At 34.6% G+C, this 23,072-nt stretch overlaps 3 protein-coding genes across 3 annotated transcripts; 1 reads left to right on the top strand and 2 right to left on the bottom strand.

Annotated features, from left to right (window-relative positions):
• Positions 1-6,999: 6,999 nt before the first annotated feature.
• On the bottom strand, positions 7,000-7,529 carry LOC132630315 (uncharacterized). The gene is made up of 2 exons (XM_060345905.1): positions 7,410-7,529; positions 7,000-7,320 (listed from the first exon to the last, which is right to left on the bottom strand). The coding sequence occupies exons 1-2, from the start codon at positions 7,527-7,529 to the stop codon at positions 7,000-7,002; spliced, it is 441 nt and encodes a 146-aa protein (XP_060201888.1).
• A 3,242-nt stretch (positions 7,530-10,771) lies between these two features.
• On the top strand, positions 10,772-11,985 carry LOC132630405 (thaumatin-like protein). Its single transcript, XM_060345985.1, has 2 exons — positions 10,772-11,082; positions 11,176-11,985. The coding sequence occupies exons 1-2, from the start codon at positions 11,031-11,033 to the stop codon at positions 11,847-11,849; spliced, it is 726 nt and encodes a 241-aa protein (XP_060201968.1). The 5' UTR covers positions 10,772-11,030; the 3' UTR covers positions 11,850-11,985.
• Positions 11,986-12,094: 109 nt separating this feature from the next.
• On the bottom strand, positions 12,095-16,327 carry LOC132630404 (uncharacterized). Its single transcript, XM_060345984.1, has 6 exons — positions 16,149-16,327; positions 15,045-15,187; positions 14,886-14,936; positions 13,183-13,404; positions 12,955-13,057; positions 12,095-12,859 (listed from the first exon to the last, which is right to left on the bottom strand). Exons 1-6 carry the CDS (start codon positions 16,232-16,234, stop codon positions 12,274-12,276), a joined length of 1,191 nt encoding a protein of 396 aa, XP_060201967.1. The 5' UTR covers positions 16,235-16,327; the 3' UTR covers positions 12,095-12,273.
• Between the last annotated feature and the right edge of the window lie 6,745 nt (positions 16,328-23,072).

Genomic DNA, 23,072 nt, shown 5'->3' with positions numbered 1-23,072 from the left:
ACATTTGATAGGTCCCACCCACGTACAACTTTGTAAATGATAAATTTCAAGTAATTAGCCCTCAGCCCACGTAGCAGCAATATTCATGTATACATTAAACCCTAAAGCCGTTTTGTCCTTGATATTAATCACTGATATGGCAGTGGTTTTTCTTGCTCAGAACCCGTTTACTCAACCTCCAACTGCCAAAAAAAAAAAAAAAACCTCCAACTAAAAATCATATTATCTCATTTTGAAGCAACATTAACGTAGCTTTTGTAGAATATTTACAAGACTTCATTTCCAAATACTTGATATTCTAGCTATATTTCTCTTCCTATGTGATGTATGATTGTGCTTTAACTTTTCATTATCGTTACAGATAGAAGTAAAATTAAGGAGGAAAAGGAAACGGGTATCAATCAGAAGAAAATCTTTGTTGCTGGTGCCATGGGGATTGGAATACCGGGAAGAGGATTGTTGAGCAGCTTATTGTGTCTTGAGGGGATAAGAAAACTACTGAATGGTGGATATATAGGGACAAAGGCAGCATCATCATTGACCACTTGACATTAATTGAGTGTCTTTTTTTGGTACCCTGCTTTTCCTTTGCTTCATCTAAATAGTTTTAAATTAGTGTTCTTTAAATGTGACATTGCTAAAAAAAAAAAAAAAAAAAAAAAAAGATCACTTTTTTCACCACATTCAAGATATCTAATTTTCTTATAATTTGAATATTTAGATGGCTTAGCTTTATTCATACTGATCGTTTTTTGTTCATTGTTTTAGCTACGAAATTAATTCTTTTTCACCATCAAAGAACTGTGGTAGAATGATGAGTACTCCTCCATCCTTAACTAGAGATCTCGGCTTCGAGTGCTGATATGGAGTCGCCTTTGGGGCACGATTACTTCAGATTCGCACCATAATGTCCACTTTGGGAGGTATCAAGGTTTGCATTAACAAATTTTTACATTATCTTTTTTTTTTCCCTCTTCATCATTACCTTTCTTTTCTTTTTCTTTTTCTTTTCTATTCAAGTTATATAGTTATATATATATATATTCGACCAAAACTTCTCTCAATATTCTTTCAGTCAAAAGAGTATTTATGGATCATCTAAAGAATTATAAAGAAATAGTAGAATAATGAAAAATGTTTGACTAATAAATATTATTTCTTTTAACAAAATTATAACATCAATATCTATTAATATATTATATTTTTTCACGACCGCGCGAAGCGCGGACAAGTATACTAGTTTAATATAAGAGCCTGTTTTGCCTACCAGCGAAAAACTGCTTATTTTGACAAGTGCTTTTTTTAAAAGCGCTTTTAAAAAAAGTACTTTTCGTGAGAAGCAGTTTGCATTTGTCCAATTCATTTGAAAAGTGCTTATGACGGCTTTTAATAAGCAGATTGTGTTTGGCTAATCTTCTTAAAAAAATGTTTTTGAGTGTCAAATTACGAAAAAGGACAAGACGTTTACCATTAAGATTGTTTTACAAAGAGAAATTATTTTAAATATCTATTATGGAAGACTTCAATTAAATTTTTACTTTTATTTAATTAAAATTTAATAATGCATATTAAAATTTTCAATTAATATAATATATAGATAAATAAAAAATAACTATTAAATATTGATATAATATCAACACGATGATTTAAATATACTAAAAAACTACAACCAAAATAAAATTCAACAAAAACAAAGCCGCGCGCAAAGCAACAGCAACAACAACAACAAAAACAAAAACAAAGCCATAGAGCAACAGCAAAGCTTTAAATGTTGGCTAGTTTGGGTAAATAAATAACATGGGCTAATCCGGGTAAATATTATGATACAGTGTTATTTAACCAAAAAAAAACTTAGAAAAGTAAATAATTTTAAAGCTCTATCGGAAAAAAAAAAGAGGTTTAATTGTACGTGAATTAAAACATCTAAAAAACATTGTGTGAATAATAATATTTGTACCTCAAATTTATCACTACACAAATATTACGACATCTGTAAAATCATAATTTTAGGAAATAATTAAACTTTGTGTTAATCAAACTCGTGTAAAATGAAATGAAGGGGAAAAATATTTTAAAAAGTTATAAAAGAATATTTTAACAGCCGAATTTTGTTTGTAAATGCATTTAACTTAAAAAACTTTTTAAAACCTACCTTTCAAATTAAAAGCCATCTTCAACTTTTTGAGAAAAAAATAAATCTAATACATAATCTATTGTTGTTATTAAAAATAATTTGAGAAAAGACATCATTTGACCTCTGAACTTGGCACGAAAACTCAGTGTAGTAATTAAACTTAAGTTGTATTTATTTACCCCCCTTAACAACTTACGTTTCAATTATTTCCCCCCTCTAGTTGCCCAGACCAGTTGAGGGCTGGGTATTGTTAGACACGCGCAATCTCATTGTCCCACGTCATATTTATTTCCCAACTTATTTTTAACCCCCCCCCCCCCCCCCCCAACCACTTAAAAAACTCAACCCAGCCCCAATTAACCCGACCCATCCCAAACAAAAACCTAACCACCGTTCCCAATCGACATTTTGCCCTTTTCCACTACACAACCAAACCTCCACACTACACAACCGATAATTGTAAAGTTTAAAACCCAAAATATACGTAAATCTTGTCGTTTTAGAGTGATATTGAAGATTAGTTAGCCACAAAGGTACACGATTCTTGTTTTCTGAAGTCAGGGTTTGTCTAGATTTCAATTTTACTATTTTACTTGCAAAAAAACTTTATCTTTAACTTCGTTTTTTTTTTATGTGTGTGTAAATGGTAACTGAATCTTGTAATTTTCATTTGTTTTCAATTTTAGGTTTTGTGAAGAAAATGGACGATGTGTTTGTGACTTTGAGGTTTAACCATGGAGGTAATTTAGAAAAAACCCCTCGTATTAAGTATGTTGGAGGTACTATGACAGATTATTTTGATGTTGATGTTGATGTTGATAAATTCTCTTATTTTGAGCTTGTTTACTATGTTAAAGAAATAGGTTACAATGTTTCATCTTGTTGTGTATATATTAGACCACGTAAATGTCGGTTCTAGTAGAAGTTAAAGTGATAGGGACATTTTGGTATTGTACCTCAATTAAAAAATAGAGCTATTGTTGTAATTTTTGTCACTAATTTTTACTGCTTTTGATAACCCCACATGTGAAGATTTAAATGAAAAGGTTGGGGCAGGTGAGGGTAGTCAAACATTTGGGGGTAGTGAAGGCTTAGGGTTTAAAGAGGTTGCTGGTCTTGATGAACCCTTAGGTGGGACTTCAACTGCTGCTGCAGCTACTACTACTCCAGCAGCTGATGATGATGATGATGATTCTGACTTGGAAAGTGAGAGTGAATCTGAGGAGTCTGACAATGTAATGGTAGAGGAAGGTGAAGAAAAAGAATTTGATAGTGATGTCCATGAGAAGGATAGAAATCTAAGGAAAGATAGGGTGGCTGCAAAATAAAAAAATAAAAAAATAAAAGGCTAAGAGATTTGAAGGGATAGATTTAGGGCCAAAGGTTGTAGATATGGGACATGATGAGTATTTATCTAGGAGTAACAGTACATTTGAAGGAAAATTGGGTGGGGATGAGCCATTTTATGACTCAGATGAACCTGTTAGCTTTGAAATAGAGACTGATGATGAAGCCGATGATGAATGTGTGGTTGAAAAGCCTACCAAAAAGTCTAGGAGACCAAAAGAATTAAAAATAGGGTTATTTTTTATCCTAAGTGTAAAGAAATAGTTTGGGAGACTGGTCTTGCATTTGAAAGTGTTAAATAGTTTAGAAAGGCAATTACTAGATACTCAGTTCAAGAACATGTAGAGTTGGATAACTATGTCAATGAACCAACTAGGGTGAGGGTAAAGTGTACTGCTGGTTGTCCATGGTTATTGTTTGCCAGTTATGATTCTAAAACAAATTATTTTGTTGTGAAGAATTATAATCCTATTCACAAGTGCAATGGCACAACAAAGAACAAGTTGGTAAATTCTTTATATATTTCAGAAAGGTACAAGGATAGAATTATTTCTGAACCTGGAATTAGAATTTTTGAGTTCCAAAATTTGGTAAGAAAGGAATTGGAGGTGTATATTGGTAGGACTGTGGCAAGGAAAGCTAGAACAACATATCATGGGTGACAATGTGGAGGAGTTCAAAAGAATTTTGGATTATAGGGATGAGCTTTTAAGGACTAATCCAGGTAGCACATGTGTGGTTAGGCTGAGTGAAGAAACTTTTGAAGGTGGAATCAAAATGTTTCAGTCCTTTTATATATGTTTTGATGTCATGAAGAAGGCATTCAAGGCTGGTTGTAGGAGACCAATTAGGTTGGATGGGGTAAAGGCCAATTGCTTGTGGCTGTTTGCAAGGATGGGAACAACCAGATGCTACCACTGGCTTAGGCAGTGGTTGAAGTTGAGAATACTTTTACTTGGAGATGGTTTGTCAACATTCAGGCATAATCTTGAGCTTGGAGATGGGACTGGTTTGACAACTCTTTCATATATGCAAAAGGTAACGTATTCTTAGTTATTGATTCAGTGCTGTCATGCCATATCTGCACTTCATTTCATAAAATTGGAACCTATTGACTATGTTGCACATTGGTACACTAAGGACACTTATCTCAAAACCTACAACTCATTCATTCAACCTGTTACTAATATGGCAATGTGACCAAAGTCAACCAATCCTTCTGTCCTCCCACCTGATATTAAAAAGCTGCCAGGTAGGCCAAGGAAGTGTAGAAGAAAGGATCAGACAGAAAACAAGACAGGGAAGCTGTCAAAAAGAGGTGTTGAGAAAAAAAGAAAAAAAAAAGGTGTTGAGATGACCTGTAGCTTTTGCCCTGCAAAGGGTCACAATAAGAAGGGTTGTCCTATGAATCCACAATCTATGAGAGGCAGAGGAAGAGGAAGAAGGAGAGGGACAAGTGCAGTTCAACAAGGTCAAGTGTTGGTTCTTCTACAGTACCAAGTAATTCTCAACCAAGTAGAGGAAGGGGAAGACCAAGAGGTTCTACCAAACAGGTAAAAACTTTCCTTGTTATTTACTACTTGATTAAATATTAGAGTCTTACATTGAGACTAACTACTTAAATTTGAATTAGGCCATGGCTGCTAGAGCATTTCAATCTAGAAGGGCTAGAGGACCCATGGCTGCTAGAGCATTTCAATCTAGAAAGGCTAGGGGGCAGTCTTTTACATCACAGGTATTACTTAACTTGTTAAACTACCACTTAATCAATTTTACAATTCTAAGTGTTTGGCACCTTAAATATGACTTAGGCTTCTGATGCAAGTGCATCAGTTAGTGGAAGAGGGGCACCCTTTAAGAGGCCAAGAGTTGTGGGAATGGGAGTGCTTCAAACCCAAAGTGGTTTCAAAATTGTCAATGTAAGTTTGCATCCTCTTTAACCATTTACTGCAAACAATCTAGCCTAATGGAGTTCTATTTTGTTAATGCATCCTGGAATGCCAAATCAGTCTTCAACCATGGCTATGAATTCAGCAGTAGTCACTGGTAGTCTCGGTCATCACAAACCAAGACCAGGAGGACTAAAATGGAAAAAGAGTCCAGCTATAACACAACAAGGTCTTCAAGAGATGAGAGGACAAAAGAGAATGAAAACAAAGGCCAAAGTTTCTGAGTTAAATCATTTAAGTCAAACAAGTTCATCAGCTGCCCAGAAATGAAATGGAAAAATGAAGTTGAAATGGTTTAGTCCTGTATGTGTATGTCTTTGGTACTGACTGTTATGCAGCAGTGATTGTAGATTTTGATGTTGTTTTTGTGAAACAATTATGGTAGATGATGTACATTTGTCAAACAAATATGCACTTAGGCTTATTTTAGTCTTTATCAATTCGGTAGCTGTGACTGCAATTTTGCCTTGTTATTTTAGTCTTCATCAATAGTCTTTATCAATTCTGCAGCTGTGACTGCAATTTTGCCTTGTATTACGTTCTAATCTTGCAATATTAAGCAGCTGTGACTGCACTGCTGTTGTATATTTCCTGATTTTGTGACAGTTCAGTCTTGCAATGTTGTGTATGACATTAAATGCATAGAGAGTAGAAACAGCTGTGACTGCAATGTTGTGTATAACACTAAATGCAATAAACATATTTGAGTAGTCAAACACATTGAATGGATGCAAGTAATTGCATTGTACAATTTTTAGGTGGTCAAACACATTGAATCCGAGTTAGTAAATGATAGTTGGTACTTGGGAATGATGGTCAAAAACAGTGAATCCGAGACATCTCCATTTACTACTTGATCACACTAACACTATAACTCAACTATAAATAGGCCTTCTTTCCATCTTACTTTCACTCAACTCAAATAACTCTTAACTCATATAGTGATATTAAAGAGACAGCTTTCATCTAACATGGATGACATGGAAATGGCCGCATGTTTTGACAAAAAATTAACGAAATCATACGTCGAAAAAGACGATTTCGTAAGTGTTGTCGTATTATATATTTTCAATTGTCCTTTTACCTCTTTTGGTACTAACATGTTTTTTTTTTTTTTGCAGATCCTTCCAACTGACATACTGGAATTTCTTCCAAACATCGACAAGGACGCTGTTGTTCATTACGACAATCATGAGTATAATATGAAATACAAGGTTGATGTATACACGCGCCTCTCTCAAGGCTGGAAAACCTTCATTGATGCTGCCGGATTAGGGATAGGGGATGTGTTGTGTTTTAAGGCACGTTTAGATGAGAACCGCATAGTGTTTTTTGTTCATGTAAAGGAGGATCCGGAGATCGTAATGATAGATTAGGTCTCCAGATTCTCTATTTAAAGTAATTTATAAAATTTCTCGACTTTTGCTATCAATTTTGAAGCTAATATTTTCCATAACAACAAAATTCTTCAACAAGAGCATAAAGTTCTTCCATGACATTTACATTACAACAAGAGCATAAAGTTTTTAAATTACCTACTACGCGATTACAACATACAACAACATAAATTCAGTTGATTAAGGACACGGCCAAAAAGCCAATAAATATTCCCCATGAAATAAAAAGCAACATCCTTGTATTTGTGAGTTTCTCCTCCAAGTTTAGAACTTTTTTCAAGTCAAATTGTTGTTTACTCTTCAAGCCAATTAATTCCTCCTTCATTTTGTTCACTTCAAGTAGATGTCTAGCCTCAGTGGCAATTAATTCTTCTTGCAATTTGTCCCTTTCGATCTTGACCGCATCTAACGACGGCGTCAAATTTTGAACATTATTCCACTGAATTTCAGGGAACAATTCATCTTCCCATTCCCAAAATCCACAAAAATTGCCCTAGCGAAAAAAATATCATTACAATGCTAATAGTGTAAATTCAAGTAACAATAAACTTTGAATGAAAATTGTGAAACAAAAATTCTAACCTTAGGCCTTGGACATTTGTAGAATTTCCGTCCGGGATTACTAGGAGTCGATGAAGTGAGGTGTTTTGCAATGGTGCCACAATTACATTTTACGTGAGATGAACAATTACCTTGAGACATTTATGAACCCACAAAATTTGAGAATTAGAACAGAGTGTGATCATGGACAGAAATTTGGAGGAGAAATTTCGTGGAGGAAGAATACATATATGAAGGAGCAATAGTGTGAGCAAGAAGAAATTTCATGAATGGAGGAAAAAATGGGGCTGATTGAAGGTGTGATGAAGATAAAGAACAATTCATTTAGGGTTCTAAAGGGGTGGGTCGTGTAGGAATTTGAAGGGGGAACGGTATTATAACTGTTACCCCATTTAATAATAGATTTCTATTAAAAGAAATTAAAAAAAAAAATAACGCGCGGGTCAGAGACTGTCAAACACGCGCCCAGGTCTAGACAACTAGAGGGGGGAAATAATTGAAACGTAAGTTGTTAAGGGGAGTAAATAAATACAACTTAAGTTTAGTTGCTAAATTGAGTTTTCGTGTCAAGTTCAGGGGTCAAATGATGTCTACAAACACGAACTTAGCTCAATACTTGTTCTTTTTATTAATTTTTATTTTTCTCTCCTTTCTCGTTATGCTATGAATATGTACACATTGTTTTGCAAATAATGCATTTCTAGCTTATTCAGCCAATGCTAAATCGGAGGGTAAAATTGAAAAGCTCGAGCAAGCATTTCTGGCTTAATCAAATACTGCATCGACAAATTCAATTAGGGCCTGTTTGGAAAGCCAGGTAATTGAATTGGGTGTACTTATACAATTTGACATGTTTGTTTAACCAGGTAATCACTTGGTTAGGTGGGAATTTGGTGCAATTACACTCTCCACTTCTCGAGCGGGTTGAGAATTGGGTGTAAACCCTATAATTATAAGGTTACTTTTTAGTTTCTTTCTTTTTTATGTTTTTATTTTAATTTATTTTTATTCTATTATTTTAATTTCTTTTTCTTTTTTACTTTTTAATTAATTTTATTTTTAAAATATTTGTTTTATATTATATATCTTTCATTTCCTTTCTTCTCATTACCAACCATTACTTCTTGTGGTTCCATGTAATTGCTCGCATTTTTTTATTTTTATTTTATTTATTTAGCATAACAATGTTATTATTCTAATTAATGAAACTACAGCTCTGAATATTATAAAGAATGAGTCATTAACCAACTTAGCATATAATGAGAGTGATGTTACTAAAGTTGAATTTTGTTGTGAATGAGGATATAGACTTATATTTTTTCTTTTATTTTGAATTATATTTACTTAAGTTACGTTGGGGCTGATTTATGTAATATTGGAATTTGACATAAAAGTATTATGTTGAATTTTTTTTTTTTGTTGAATTTTGAATTTAGGTTATATTCTCGATTTTAATTTATTGCTCTAGTACTATTGACTTGTTATTTCACATTGCATGCTGTTTATTTTTTACTTACAATTGATAGAGTATTTTTTTTTTTTTTGTCAAACATTTGAACAATGTTATGCAATTATATTTATAACTATTAATTTTTTTCTCAAACATCCAATCAATGATATTGCTCACAAAAATTCTTCTTTTACTTTTTATAATTTGTAAAAATTAAAATATTATTAATTTTAAAAAATATATCAATTATTTTTTGTAATATTAGTTACAAATATATGATTATTAATTAATATATTTTCAAGAAACAATGTGTTGTTAAATAATTAATGTAATGTCACTTGTAAGTCACATATTTTTAAAATATTAATTTTATACTTTTGATAATTAAATTTTATTTATAAATTAAACTAACAGTGTAATTACACTTGTGCAGTCAAACAGTACGCTTGTAATTACACTATAATTACGCTATGACAAACAAACATGTCGTTATAGTTACACTACTATGTAATTGCTTCCAATTACCAGGTGGCTTTCCAAACAGACCCTTTCCTTTATACAATGACAAATGTCAGTTCCGCAACAGATGTGTCTTCACCTACTGTCCGTTATATTGATCCTAAAATTATCTCTGTACGTATATTTGAAAAGTTTTAGAAGATGTAACTTATTAGAAGTTTGTATTCATTGTCAAAAAAGAGAAATAATTTCGCGATACATATGCATTTAAAATCTTGAATCCCCCAATATTACATCTAAGTGGAAGGTTTTCTGTTAATATGATTTGTTTGCTAGTACTATATTCACAATTAGGCGTTTAATTGGATATCAGGGAACCTTTCTAATCCTTACTATGAAGTAAGTGATAGCTTAACGCTTAATGCAGCTCAAATTCCCCCTTAATAAAATATAATGATTCTTAATAGTGTAAAGCAGTTTCTACGAATCTAGCTTGTTCAGATCTTGTCATATGAAAATATTAAAGTTGGCGCTCTGTATCGCAGTTACTGATCTTCTGAAGCTTGCTTGTACTACACATACCACAATCTCTCAGAGTCCAGATTTTCATTAAATTCAAAATATAAAATAAATACATATAAAAGTCAAGTCAAGAGAATGCAACATAAATACATAACACCCTTGGTTGAAAAAAAATGTGTTGTGTTTATAGCTTAAATATTAGAATTAACGGATATAAATTAAATTTTGAACAACTTTAAAATGGTTGAGATATGTAGTTTAACGGCAAGGGGTGTTCAATTTTCCACTGCTATCACTGAAAGTCCAACAATGAAATTTATTAAAAATGACTTTAGAATCTGAATGAAAGATGAAATTTTAAGGCAAATACACCGCGGCAAAGTTAAGAAAAAATCGATGCATTCATTCATCTGAAAACATTCTATTTGTTAAAGTTTGAACACACTTCACAAAATTCCTGGCTTTGTCAGTCATGTATATATGTATTTTAACTTACATACGTGTCTTGTACATAATATTGTTTCCCTCCCCCACGCCCCTCTACCCCCCCCCCCCCCCCCGCACCCCCAACCACAACAAATTTCCCCTTCCCCTACCCCTGATTTTTCCAAAAAAAAAAACGTAGGGAATGGATGTGTATCACAGACAAATTATCTGCTTAATAATCAAGGGAATTCTAGACTCTGATGAATGAGTTAAGTTGAATGGACTGATAGGATGGGCTGGATTATTAATCCAATGAAATTGAAATTAATCCTATGTTTGGTTGGTGGGATAACTTTTTTGATATCCCATCCAATCCCATGTAGATGGGATAAAAAGTGGGATAAGGTGAGATTAGTAATCCCACATAAAGGATGAGATTAGTAATCCCATCTTATTCCACCCAATCCCATCTACATGGGATAATTTATCCTCCTACCAAACGATCCCTAACATGTTCCATCACATCTAACCATGTAAAGTAGTTATCTCCAAATCTCACTAAGCTATAGTGATGTACAAATCCTTCACTTGAAGCAATGCATATATGCTTTTGTTCCCAAAAGAAAGGTCCAAATTTAACGTTGGTCATATAATAATCTAAAAGCACACTGTTACATAGAATGTTCAGTTTGTGCTTTAAAACCTTAGTTCCAGATATAAGTAGCTAGCTCATTCACTCCCTACTACTCAGTATAGCTGAGCTTCAACCTCTCAAAGTGTCAAAAATGCTAATTTTATCTTATCTACTCTTTGTATTCCTCTTTCTTGTCAGCACAGGTAATTCTCTGACTCATAATCCATTTCCTTGCTTCCTTGTTCGTATGCACAACGTTATTTTGACTTGTTTTACTTTTTGTCATGTGACTGCAGATGGGACACAACTTATTCTAGTTAACAACTGCAGAAGAAGCATATGGCCTGGAATTCTTGGCAATACAGGGAAGATGACTCCTAAAGATGGTGGCTTTCATATGAGAAGTGGTGATGAAGTAGTCTTCGACGTGCCAAAGAAGTGGGCGGGCAGGATATGGGCCAGGCAGAATTGCCACTTCAATAAGACTGGCCAAGGATACTGTGACACCGGAGACTGTGATGGCCAGTTAAAATGTCGGGGGCTAGGAGGTAAGCCCCCAGCTACTGTTGTCGAAATGACACTAGGAACAAAGACTTCGCCCTTGCATTTTTACGACGTGAGCTTAGTTGATGGCTTCAACGTGCCAGTTTCAATCAGACCTGTTGGTGGAGGAGTAGGTTGTGGCGTAGCGGAGTGTGATGTTGATCTGAATATATGTTGTCCATCTGCACTAGCAGTGAAGGTTGGTGGAAAAGTGGTTGGTTGCAAGAGTGCTTGCTTGGCTATACAATCAGCCAAGTATTGTTGCACAGGAAAGTTTGCAGATCCCAAAACTTGCAAACCAACTATTTTTGCTCATCTGTTTAAGGCCATTTGCCCCAAGGCTTATAGTTATGCATTTGACGAGTCTTCTAGCCTAAACAGATGTAGGGCTTCAAGATATGTCATTATTTATTGCCCTCCTAAATAAGAGTTTTAAGAATCTGTATACAAGTTTCTTGTACCTTAGGATTGGATGGAAATACATGTCCATCTAGAGGCACTTTCTTGTCCCAACTTATGTAATTCAGTCTTAGCAGAAAGTTAAATGAAGGGCAATGAACAGCAGTATTAGTACTAGTTGAGATTCCTATATGGTGATGAAATTCACCAAAATTAAAAAACACAATCAATAGTTGATGTTCTAAACATATTGTAACCAAAAAAAATAAAGCATTACACAAAGCTTTCGATTAAATATCAAATGAAAAGAAGAAAATTGTAAGGATGACACATTGTGGAGGAAAAAGATGATAAATTATCCAAAAAAACACTAGACATCTAACGTACAAAATCACTTGTAATATCATAGGACGTATTAAACCAAAGAACCTGGCATCGCCTAAACATGTACATCACGCAGAGGTGTCTCTATTTTCTTCCCCAGCCATGGTTCCGCTGGAGCTATTTTGCGCAGGAGGACCCTGTGCAGGTGGACCTAGGCCTATCAATAAAGGAGCCTGTTTCTTTTCATTACTTGGCTTAGTATCCTCGTTCCTATTCGGAGCCCAAGCTCTCAAAGGTGGTTCGAAGTGTTTACTGGCAACATCGGGTGGTAATGCATCCTCTCCAGGGAGAACAACTAGGCCTTTCTCTCTAAGAGAAGAAGGTTCATTGTAGCAGGTATTCCAGAGGGAATCTACAAGCTGCCTCTCTTCTTTGGCAGCACCAAGATCTTCAGCTGACATAGAGGAAATCCCCTTGATTCGGTCCTCGAGTATCTGCTTGAGTTTCTCATTTTCTTCATTTGATGAGGAGCCAGCAACCTCTCCTGTCCTGTCTTTGGCAAGCTCAAGAAGTCCTCGTAAGGCACCCTCTCGCACTTCTCCATCCTCACTAGAGGCTAGATGCATCAAAACTCGAGGAAATCCTAGCTCAGTCACTATATTGCAGTCTGAATGATTCTCATTAAGTAAATAATGGATCAAATTAAGGGCTTTCCTGCAAAAGAACAAAAACAATACCTATTAGAAAGAGAACGCTTTATTCATGGTTGATTCAGAAACATCTGGAACATGATATAGCGAACATAGTACCTTTGAAACCTCACACTCTCAGAACTCAAAGCATCTCTTAAACCTGCATAACCATTTGCGAGACGAAACGCAGCAATAGCAGGCTTGTTGTGCCTGATTAAAGCTGGAATAAAGGAAAAAAAACAAAAAGCTAATTGATCAGCGCTACTGCAACACAGATGACATGACAACTAAAATTAAAGGACTCAATTAACTAATGAATCATTAATCAACAGGAAAAGTACTCACATGAGATTGCACCAAGAGCTTTAGTGCGAGCAGTGACATCAGTATCTGAGGTGAAATTTGAGAGAAGAGGTTCTAGGCCATTAGCTTCCATTACCAATTGTTGGCTCTTCGGATTGTTCTGAACAATTGTACTTACGACTTCTGCCGCTTTGGCTCTAATGTTAGCATGTGAGTTCTTTAAGTAACCAAGAAGAGGCACCAATCCACCAATTGAGTGCAGATCTACCAAATTAACATTAAATGGAGAGAGCATGAGATTACAACTTCTTATGAAGGGAATAGCACATAGTTAACTTTAAGACTCCAACAGAAAATGATAACAAAAGCGAGTAAGGAGAACAAAATCCCCAAGAAATGGGGAGGGGGAGGATGCAAAGAGTGGCAACTCCAAGAGTTAATATCTATGAGTCAGTAACACTAACAGAGAATAAACCACCTCCCAAAGTCTCAAAGAAACCACCTTTTTTTTTTTTTTTTCTACTTGGTATACCTTCCTTTCTTTACTACTAGGTTGAATAGAAGTTTCAAGGCCCTCACATTGTGTAGTACGACGACACTGAAGAGTATATTTATATGAAATACATATTAAAAGAAAATCATGACTGCTTATATAAACTATCAGAACTAACCTTACGACGAAAAAAAGCAGAATGAAGGATCAGACTGATGCATATTACAGACTACATAATAGTGTCAGCTTGGTACACTAAGCTTCATTTTTTGTTTTTTTGTTGTTTTGTTTTCCAACAAGTACTTATTATCTGACCTCTAGGAACCAGAGGTAAACACAAGGAAATCAGGTGCGACATCCAAGAGGATTACGTGGACTGAGGTTTTTATCTGTTTGGATATGTAATTATGGAGCACAAACATCTTCAATAGAGATGCACATGAAGTTGCATAACTTTACTGAGTACTTAAGATGAGCGGATGCACGTCCTTGAATTAATCCGAAGTAAGAGATGAGAGCATTATAGTTACTGCTATTTGAGAGAGAACGGACTCCATCAGTCTAAGAAAAACCCCATGTAGAATGAAAATAAATTTTTGAGAAATTACTGAGGGCTAGTGGTGCACGGGCACTGGTTCAGAACTAGGCAATAATGGGTACATCTCTCTACCCTTCTCCACTTAAATACCAATGATTTTAAATGTGGCAGAGCTCAAACACGTGATGTGCAACATTGGAGACTTCAACTAAATCTATGATATTATTAAGAAAATGGACCTTCGCCGACTCAAGCCCAAGGCTAGCTTAAAAGGTGACGATTGAGAGAGACCATACAAAGAGACAAGAGCTCATTCTTCCAACCGATCTAAGACATGCTTAACTCTCCTCTGAACGCCCGGAGTAGACATCTGGAGCATGAAAATTTAACATAGGAGCCTAGTATTCAATAAACTAAGAATCATACTGGTGTAGCTCTAACACCATATTAAGAAATGACTAAATCAACGACAAAAGCTAGCTCATGTGATCAGAATTGTCTAATACTATGTTTGAAGACAACACAATCTATTCCCTCAACTAATGTGGCACATTCTAACAGATATATCATCAAATAAAACCTTCCATATATCACTCAATCAACTAGACCTCAATTCCAAATTAGTTGGTTGCTCAATAATCATGGAAAACTTGTAAATATCAAATCATGATATGCATACGTTGCTGAAGAATTAAGTCACAACCAAGAACTCACCATTAGCCATGTCAATCGATTCGACGTGCTCTTGTAGCTCATCCAGCATATCTGTGAAATCATCAGGCCAGCAAATAAGACCAAATGAGCAAAATTCATAAAATATGATTACACATTATCCAGAAAAACTATAAACCCAAATGCCTCAAGCACAGGTACCTTCAATATCTTGGGAAGTCACCCCCTGTGATTCCAAGACCTGCTCTGGTGTTTGCATGACAAGTGTAATTTCCTTCATTCTCTTTATTACATCAACAGTTTGAGATTGCATAGCTTCCATGAACCATCTCCTGTCCTCCTCACTGACCCACAGTAACACAATCAACCAATAATTCCAACATAAAAACCAATGTGCACACAAAAGAACGAATTAAAACAGGAACTTTATTCCTATTACTACAGCAATTAAGCACACCTCAACCCCAACAAGCTTGTCTGCTATATATATATATATATATATATATATATATATATATATAATCTAGTGCAAAAAACATCCCGTGTTAGCACGATCGGGGAAAGGGCCGCACCTCAAGGGGTGTGATGTAGACAACCTACCCTAATGCAAGCATTAGTGGCTTTCAACCTACAGGTCACATGGAGACAACTTCACCGTTCCAATCATATGTAAACTATTTTTAGCTGGTTTTCAACCTACAACACCCCTCTTTTATACAGTCATAAATCTGGCTAGGCTTTTTACTCTTTGTTTTTTAAATAACCGAGAAATCCGTCTAGGACAAATCCTTAGGACCAACTGCAGCCTATGAACCGAGGATAATGCGCCGCCCACCCCTCTACCCTTCCCCACTTAAATGGGGGGCTTAGTTCGCACAGCACACTAAGTTACTATTCAAATAACTACAATCCAAGAAAAGGAATTCAATCGAAAAATCCCAAATCAAAGTTGCAATCTTTTTGCCGTATAACCAACTTCCACACAAAAGAACAAATAAAAACAGCAACTTTATTCAAATTACTACACCAATCAATTCGCCTTAATTACTTCCACACAAAAGAACAGATAAAAACAGAAACTTTATTCAATTTTTTCTCAGCTTAAACCTACAAACTAACTGAACTTTGGGAACATAAATGGAGTTACTATGAATTCAATAGAAAAACCCCAAATCAAAGTTGCAATCTTTTTGGTATAAAAGTTTGCAGTCCATTAAAAATTCATCAAACCAAGATTCGAATTTGCCCCAATACACAAATATTAAAAAAAAAAAAAAAGAGTTTATATAAGAAAGGGATTATTACCTCAAATTGCGAGGAGGATTAGTAGCATCAGCATGAGAAAGACTCCATTTCAATAAACCATCCCAATTTGGTCCTTTGTCCGCCATTGCTAATTTGTTCTTGTTTTTTTAAATAAAGTTTTAAAAGCTAAATTTCAAAACCTTAAAGAGTAGTCCAGGGAAAATAAAGGTGTATATATAGAGATGAGTATGCAGACGTAAGAAGAACTGTTGTCTGGAACATAAACCTTTCCAGAACATACTAGAAAAACCGAGCTAGTCTGGGTTCACAATAAGGCCCATTATGACTTGAAGAAATTGACGGCTTGTCCTTCAAATGGACTGGTCGCCCTGCAATGCAAATGGGCTGGTCTTTAGTTTTTTGGTTGCACGACTGTACTTCAAAGGCACTGGTATTTAATTTTTGTCCCTCAAATTTTTGGTCTTTATTTTTTATCCTTCATCTAATATCTCGAGATTTTGAGTTTGAATTCCGAGTCAGTTAAAAAAAAAAATCATAAGACAAAGGTTTGTAACAAAATTAGACCTATTCAGGCAAAAGTTAGGTCTTAAGGCAGCAGAATTTTGGGCAAACTCTGTCTTATAAGATTGGGTAGATTTCGAAGCCAAAAATCTATCTTGTGGTTTATTTTATTTTTTTAATTTTTGACTGAGCAGGGGTACGAACCCGAAACTCATGAATTTTTAGGTGAAGGACAAAAATAAAAAACCAATGCCTTTGAAGGGCATTCCGGGCAAAAAAATGTTGGGTCTTTAAGTTTTGGCCAGCAAATGGGCTGGTCTTTATTTTTTGTCCTTTAGCAAGGTGTAGACATAATTTTTGAATATTATGATGCGTGACTTATGCCCCTATAGGCAATAACAACCGACTCTGTGTAATCCCACAAGTGGGGTCTAAGGGGGTAGTATGTACGCAGACGTTACCTATACCTAAGGAAGTTAGAGAGGATAGTATGTAGGCATAAGTTCAATTTTGAAGGGCAAAAATTAAAGATCAGCACAAAATAAGGACAAAAGTGCAAATGACCCCTATGACTTTGGGCTCCCTCATTTGCACTTTTCGCCTTATTTTGTGTTGGTCTTTAATTTATGTCCATCATAACAAAAATAGTTGGTAGCGCATACGTTTATATTTTCGTATCATAATATCTCACAAGTTATGCTCTAGCATACCTTCAGTTTCTAAAAAAACTTATACCCCATTATTCTTTTGGCAAATTCAGTTGTAAAAGGGCAAAATTAAAGACCAGGCCATCTTAAAGGTCTAGGTGCAATTTTATGCTTACATAAGTATCTAGATGAAGCTAGTGGATGGGTTGGACATTTCGAATGCATCTATGACACGAAATAAAGGTCTCTTAGGATTGAGAGACCGTCTGTAAGCCACTAAACTACGACTTTAGGGCTTCCTTCTCTTGGGGTCATTTGCACTTTGTCCTATTTTGTACTGGTCTTTAATTTTTGTCCGAAACTTATGCCTTGTGGGACATAAGTTCTTTAAGGGATCCGAGAGAATTTGTGTCGGATCCCTTAAAAAATATATGCCCCACTAGGCATAAGTTTCATTTGAGGGACAAAAATTAAACATCAGTCCACTTGAAGGGAAAATTGTGCAATTAAATGCTTCTTGTGGGATGATTCACACAAATAAATCATTACGCACCGCTGTTTAAATTTTAAAGGACAAAAATTAAAGACCAGCACAAAATAGGGACAAAAGTGCAAATGATATTTGGTACACAAATTTTGTGGGATTAAAAAAAAGTTGTTTTGTTCATAAGTTATAATCAGACAGGGCATAACTTTGGATTTGAATTGAAATATATAAATATTTAGGTAATTAGTTTGAATTTGAATTTGAATTGAAGATAAAAATATTTATATTGAGATTAGAAAGTATTTTTAGTTATGATAAAAAATAAAAATAAAAAGTCATATTGTGTAGAAGATCATGCAATGGAAATCCTAACAAATAAAATTAAAAAAAAAAATATTTGATAATAAAAATGAAATATGTGTTATAAATATAATAAGGATAGTAGGTCTGGTTGCCGTTGGATGAATGGAGATAGCCATAACGTAAGCCCGAATTTTTAGTATAAAAGGAGATAGAGAAATCATATCTATTTTTCAAAATCAAGACGTTTGATTTCTCAACCCCAAGATGTACAAGGTTCTTCCTAGTACCTGTCATGACTCACGATTCAAATCTGCAGGTGATATGCCACTAAAAAGCCACTGCCCACCCGGCGAACCATCATAGTTAACTCAGTAAAGAGAAACCACACAATCAAGTCAAGTCTCATAACATAGATACATAAAAATATCTCAATAATGTAAAAGTCTAGAAAGTAATTAATGCAATCATGAAACACAACCCAAATCCCATAAAATAGTCGAGGAGTATCTACGGAGTCTAAATACAAAAGTCTAAAAGCTTAAGGACAGAGTAGAGATGCTGCCATGATCTGAATACGGCCAACTAGCCTCTATTGGAATCTCCACACGCTTCAAATAAGATCAATCAGGTCTAGCAACACTAGTAGACGGACCTGTACGGAGCAGTGAGTGAAATTTGGTGAGCCTAAGCCCAGTTAGGTTATCGACCCGCTCCTCCGTCTTACCTCTCAGAGCAAATCCTTCAAAATAATACATGAAAGCAACAACAAAGCATGTATATATCTGATACAAAATGAATAAACATTTGCAATGAAGGGGTCGCTTTGCGACATGTTAAGTTTAGGGGAAGTCTCAATTTTTTTGATAGAGTTGTCGCGGAGTCGTTTTTGCGACCTGAGTGTCGCATTTGCAAAGGATCCCTAAGTATAAAAGGTTGATTTTGAAATATTTGACATTTTTACTTCATAATTGACGAGATAAACTGCTGGTTGAGTGAACTTTTGACTTGGATTCGCATATTTCGCCAAGGTAATAATTTTATACCTAATCTAAGTGATTATACTCGACTATGTGATTGATTTAACGCCTAAATAATGAATTTAAAGATAAAAATTTGGGAGTTTTGGACCTAAACTTGAGGGTGTAATTGGGTGATTTGAACACCAGATTGAACTTGGATTTGAAACCTAAAAACTCATGGGGTTATGGTAACTTGATATTGTAATCAATTTTAGATTTTAAACCCGGGGGCCAGGTTGGTTGACTTTGAATCATATTAGTCAATTCTTGCAATATTAGTATCATTTAACTATTGTTTAACCCCGTAGATGGTTATTTTGAATTAATGGGGCATATTTGGAAGCTACAAGGAAGGGAGGCAATTCAAGGAGGTTAGGATGCTTTATACCTAGGTAAGTTAAGGCTTTGGCCTCAATGAGTGAATTCTTTGCAAATTGTGATATAAGCGTATAGGCGAGGTGATGAAAACTTATGCGGGTAAGGGGTTACATACTGCGGTATTGTGTTATACCATGCCTACCTTGATATGGATAATATGGATATGACACGTGATTGTGGCATGGCATCTCTCAGTTACCTTTAGCACAAGCCGTTACTTAACGACACTACTTATGTAGTAAATCCCTTCTCTTCCTCAAGCTAATATTGAAAATGCTATTCCGTAAGTCGTCTCTAAATAATGCCTTTGTCCAAAAGAGGACTTTGTTTAAAGGTACAACTAGTACATGCGAGCCTAAGATCAAAGGCAGCTCCGAAAAGAGGTTTCTTAATTTCAGGTTGATAAAATAAAGTGTTAGTGCCAGTTGTAATAAGAAAGTCGAGTATGATGAAATCCCCTTTTCGAATGGGAATTCATTCGATCTTGTTTTCAAGAAGGAATCGCCATCACTAGTGGAAATTGAACCAGGAGCAAATTTATAGGTAAAAATGGGGCACGGACCTATGATCTCTTCGTAAAATTTGGTATTTTATTATATATTTTTTAAAAGTGTTATAATATTATCTGCTGCACCTATGCTACAAGAATGTTAAACGGCGCACTTTGTTGAATGTTGAGTCATGTACCTTGAGGACATGGATCAATTTCCACCTAATACATTTCTTCCTTCTTTTTTGGTGCATAAATGTTCAAAAAATTCTAGATTCGCGTCTGAATTTGAACCCGATGATCTTTTCCTTAGAAAAAGAGAGAAAAAATATATAGTGCACCACCTGGTGAGAGCTTTGAGGTGTTCAAGCATGGCATCAATCCAAGGCATCAACATTGATTGGCATGATCATCCTATTGCTTCCAAGGATTAGTTGATCATTTGATCTTGCTGGTTTTCCTTTTAGTTGTTTGGTAGGATTTTGTACTGCAGTACTCATTCTGCAGGTTTTCTTATGTTTCTTTATTTCATCCCCTTTGTAAACAATTCTTTTTATTTATGATATTAACCACTCACTGGAAGTGGTATTTTGAGGGGGAAAAAAAAGTATTGTGACCTAAAAAGTCCGGTTACAGGTATGTCCTCTAATTTCCATTATATTCATCCCTACAATGGCATGGATCGCGTTGCAGATAATGATCCTCAACTTATTCTAGTGTCTTTTCTTCATTTTAATATGAGAAAAAAATGTAACTTATCGTTCTTTTCAAGTTTTTTGAATTTCTTAATTAAAGTCAAACATGAAGTGATCTAAATTGATTTAAAAAAAAAAATTGGTCAAATTTATGCTCAGTATGCAAGGCTTATACTTGTATACGGTAAAAACCGGATATGAGTCAAACCGGTGAAACGAGAAACCGAAGGAAGAAGGGAGCAAGAACATACATGGAGACTTTCACTCTGAATCGGAGGAACGCCTGTCCGGAACCGATCGGGATGACCATTTGGTCCGGTTCCTTCACCACCGAGTTGCTTGAGGCCGTTACCTCGAGTATCCGTGCCGTTGGTCCGGTACAGCCGTTGCACACGAGTCATACGTCAGTAGCGTCCTGCCATGGTCAACTACCAACCATGCGTGTGTCAGACCGTACGGCCAACCTAATCCCATCAAATTCGTTCAGAGTTGTCCTTATTATTATTATTTTAACAATTTTTATGGTAGGAGGCCCATAGAGGCAACACTGTAAATAGAGCTCATCCACCTCCTATGAAGGGGTTGGCTCACTCATCTTCAAAGAACACTTGTAACATCAAAGCATATATACAATATATCTCTCTCTAAGATCTGATTCGGTCCATAGTGGCCATTTGCATTTTTATTGTGTTTCCTCAAACAAGTGTTGCATGTCATTTAACAAGCATTAATACACTTCATCAATTGTGTCGCCACCTAACGTCAATATACTCTATTCCCTACGGTATACATTGAGATTCAAACGCATATCCTATATCCACTTACAAATTCAACTGATTATCCAGATTCGGGGTAAACAATACTAATTTAATCTGGACAGAAGAAGTAATTACGCAAGATTTTCTAGAATAATGTATCACCAATTATTACGATCCTTTTTATGGAGATGCCTATGGCAAAACTATTTGTTTTCCCTTTAAATTAGCTGATCATCGTAAGAGTCGTCCTTTAAATAGTTTCCTCATAAAATAATTTTCAGTTGATTTAACCGACAAAATCTAATGACCAATCGAAGATTTACCGCGAGGACTCTACTTAATTGTCAGTATTTTTTTTTTATTGGTTTTTGCGGAATACAATTGTCAATGGATGCAACCATTTTTTTTTCCTTCTATATTCACTTACTGGCGTTAAAAAAGTCTCGCGTAATTATATACAAGTTGTTTTTATTTATAAAAGAAACTAGTGTCATTTGGCCCGTGCTAAACCCGGGCCCAAACCGACGTTAAAAATTTAATTTATAAATATTTTTTAAATTTTTTCTACTCTTGCTTCTTTATTTTTGTAACATTAATTTGACACTTTAAAAAGACTTCTAAAATTTCAAAGTAAAAAAAAGTATATGAAAATTAGATAAAAAATTTCTTAGTTGTATTAGATTCTTTTAAGAAAAAAAAAATCAAGCAATAGAAAGCTCTTCTAATTTATATTTTACTTAAATATTTTGAGATTAAAGTCTCCGATGATCCAAATTGAGCTTTCATATGTTGTATTAATTTCATTTGATTCTTCGAATTGAACCCATATTGACTAACTTATTTTATACCATAAGATATTACAGTATTAGATAAGTTTTATGTTAAAGGTGTGGGCATGTAAATTTTGATTAATTATTATTGTACTTCGAAGTTCATTTTCGATTGAAACAAAAGGACTATAATTTACATTTTAAAAGTATTTAACATTAATATAAGTTTATATGTATTTATTACTTTAATTTTAAACTTAATTCTACCTTAAGTGAAATGTTTGCTAATTACTTATTTTGCCAGCATGTACGACACAAAATTACAGGAGAAAATAAAACAACTTTACGTCTAACCAGACGAATAAAAACTAAAAATAGCAAATGATAATCAATAAACAATATATTATAAGAATAATATGTTAATTCAATAATTAAGCCTACATTAAGACAGAATTTGAATGACAAGATAATTCTTTACGTGTATATTTTAAATTCGTAAGGAAAAATATATTTTAAAACAAGTTTAATAATATTTTCCCAAAAGACTCAAATATATATAAGTATGCTTTGTGGGGTTCACTATAATCTTTTCCATGACATCATTATTTTTAGTGGCATAAAAAAAGTCCCTAAAATTCTCAAAATTTACCAAAATGTTTGGGGATTCACAAAGTCATAAAAACTTTAATTAGGGGTAAAAAGATAAAACAAATTCATTTGAGGACTACAAAAAGTTGGTAATATCAAAATTCATGTGGAGTGGTCTAAAAAAAAAATGAATGAGAGAAAAAAATGAAAAATGAAAATATGCAAGAAAAAGTCAATAAGAGAAGCCACATATAAGCATCTTATTAGTGTTGTGAGGATGTGAAGACTACAAAAACTCACTATCCTCACTTATATATAGTAGTAATA

Source organism: Lycium barbarum, chromosome 3 (genome assembly GCF_019175385.1).
Source record: "Lycium barbarum isolate Lr01 chromosome 3, ASM1917538v2, whole genome shotgun sequence".
NCBI classification, from domain to species: domain Eukaryota; kingdom Viridiplantae; phylum Streptophyta; class Magnoliopsida; order Solanales; family Solanaceae; genus Lycium; species Lycium barbarum.
Note: the sequence above shows the minus strand (reverse complement) of the source record. Positions and strands in the feature narration are given on the sequence as shown.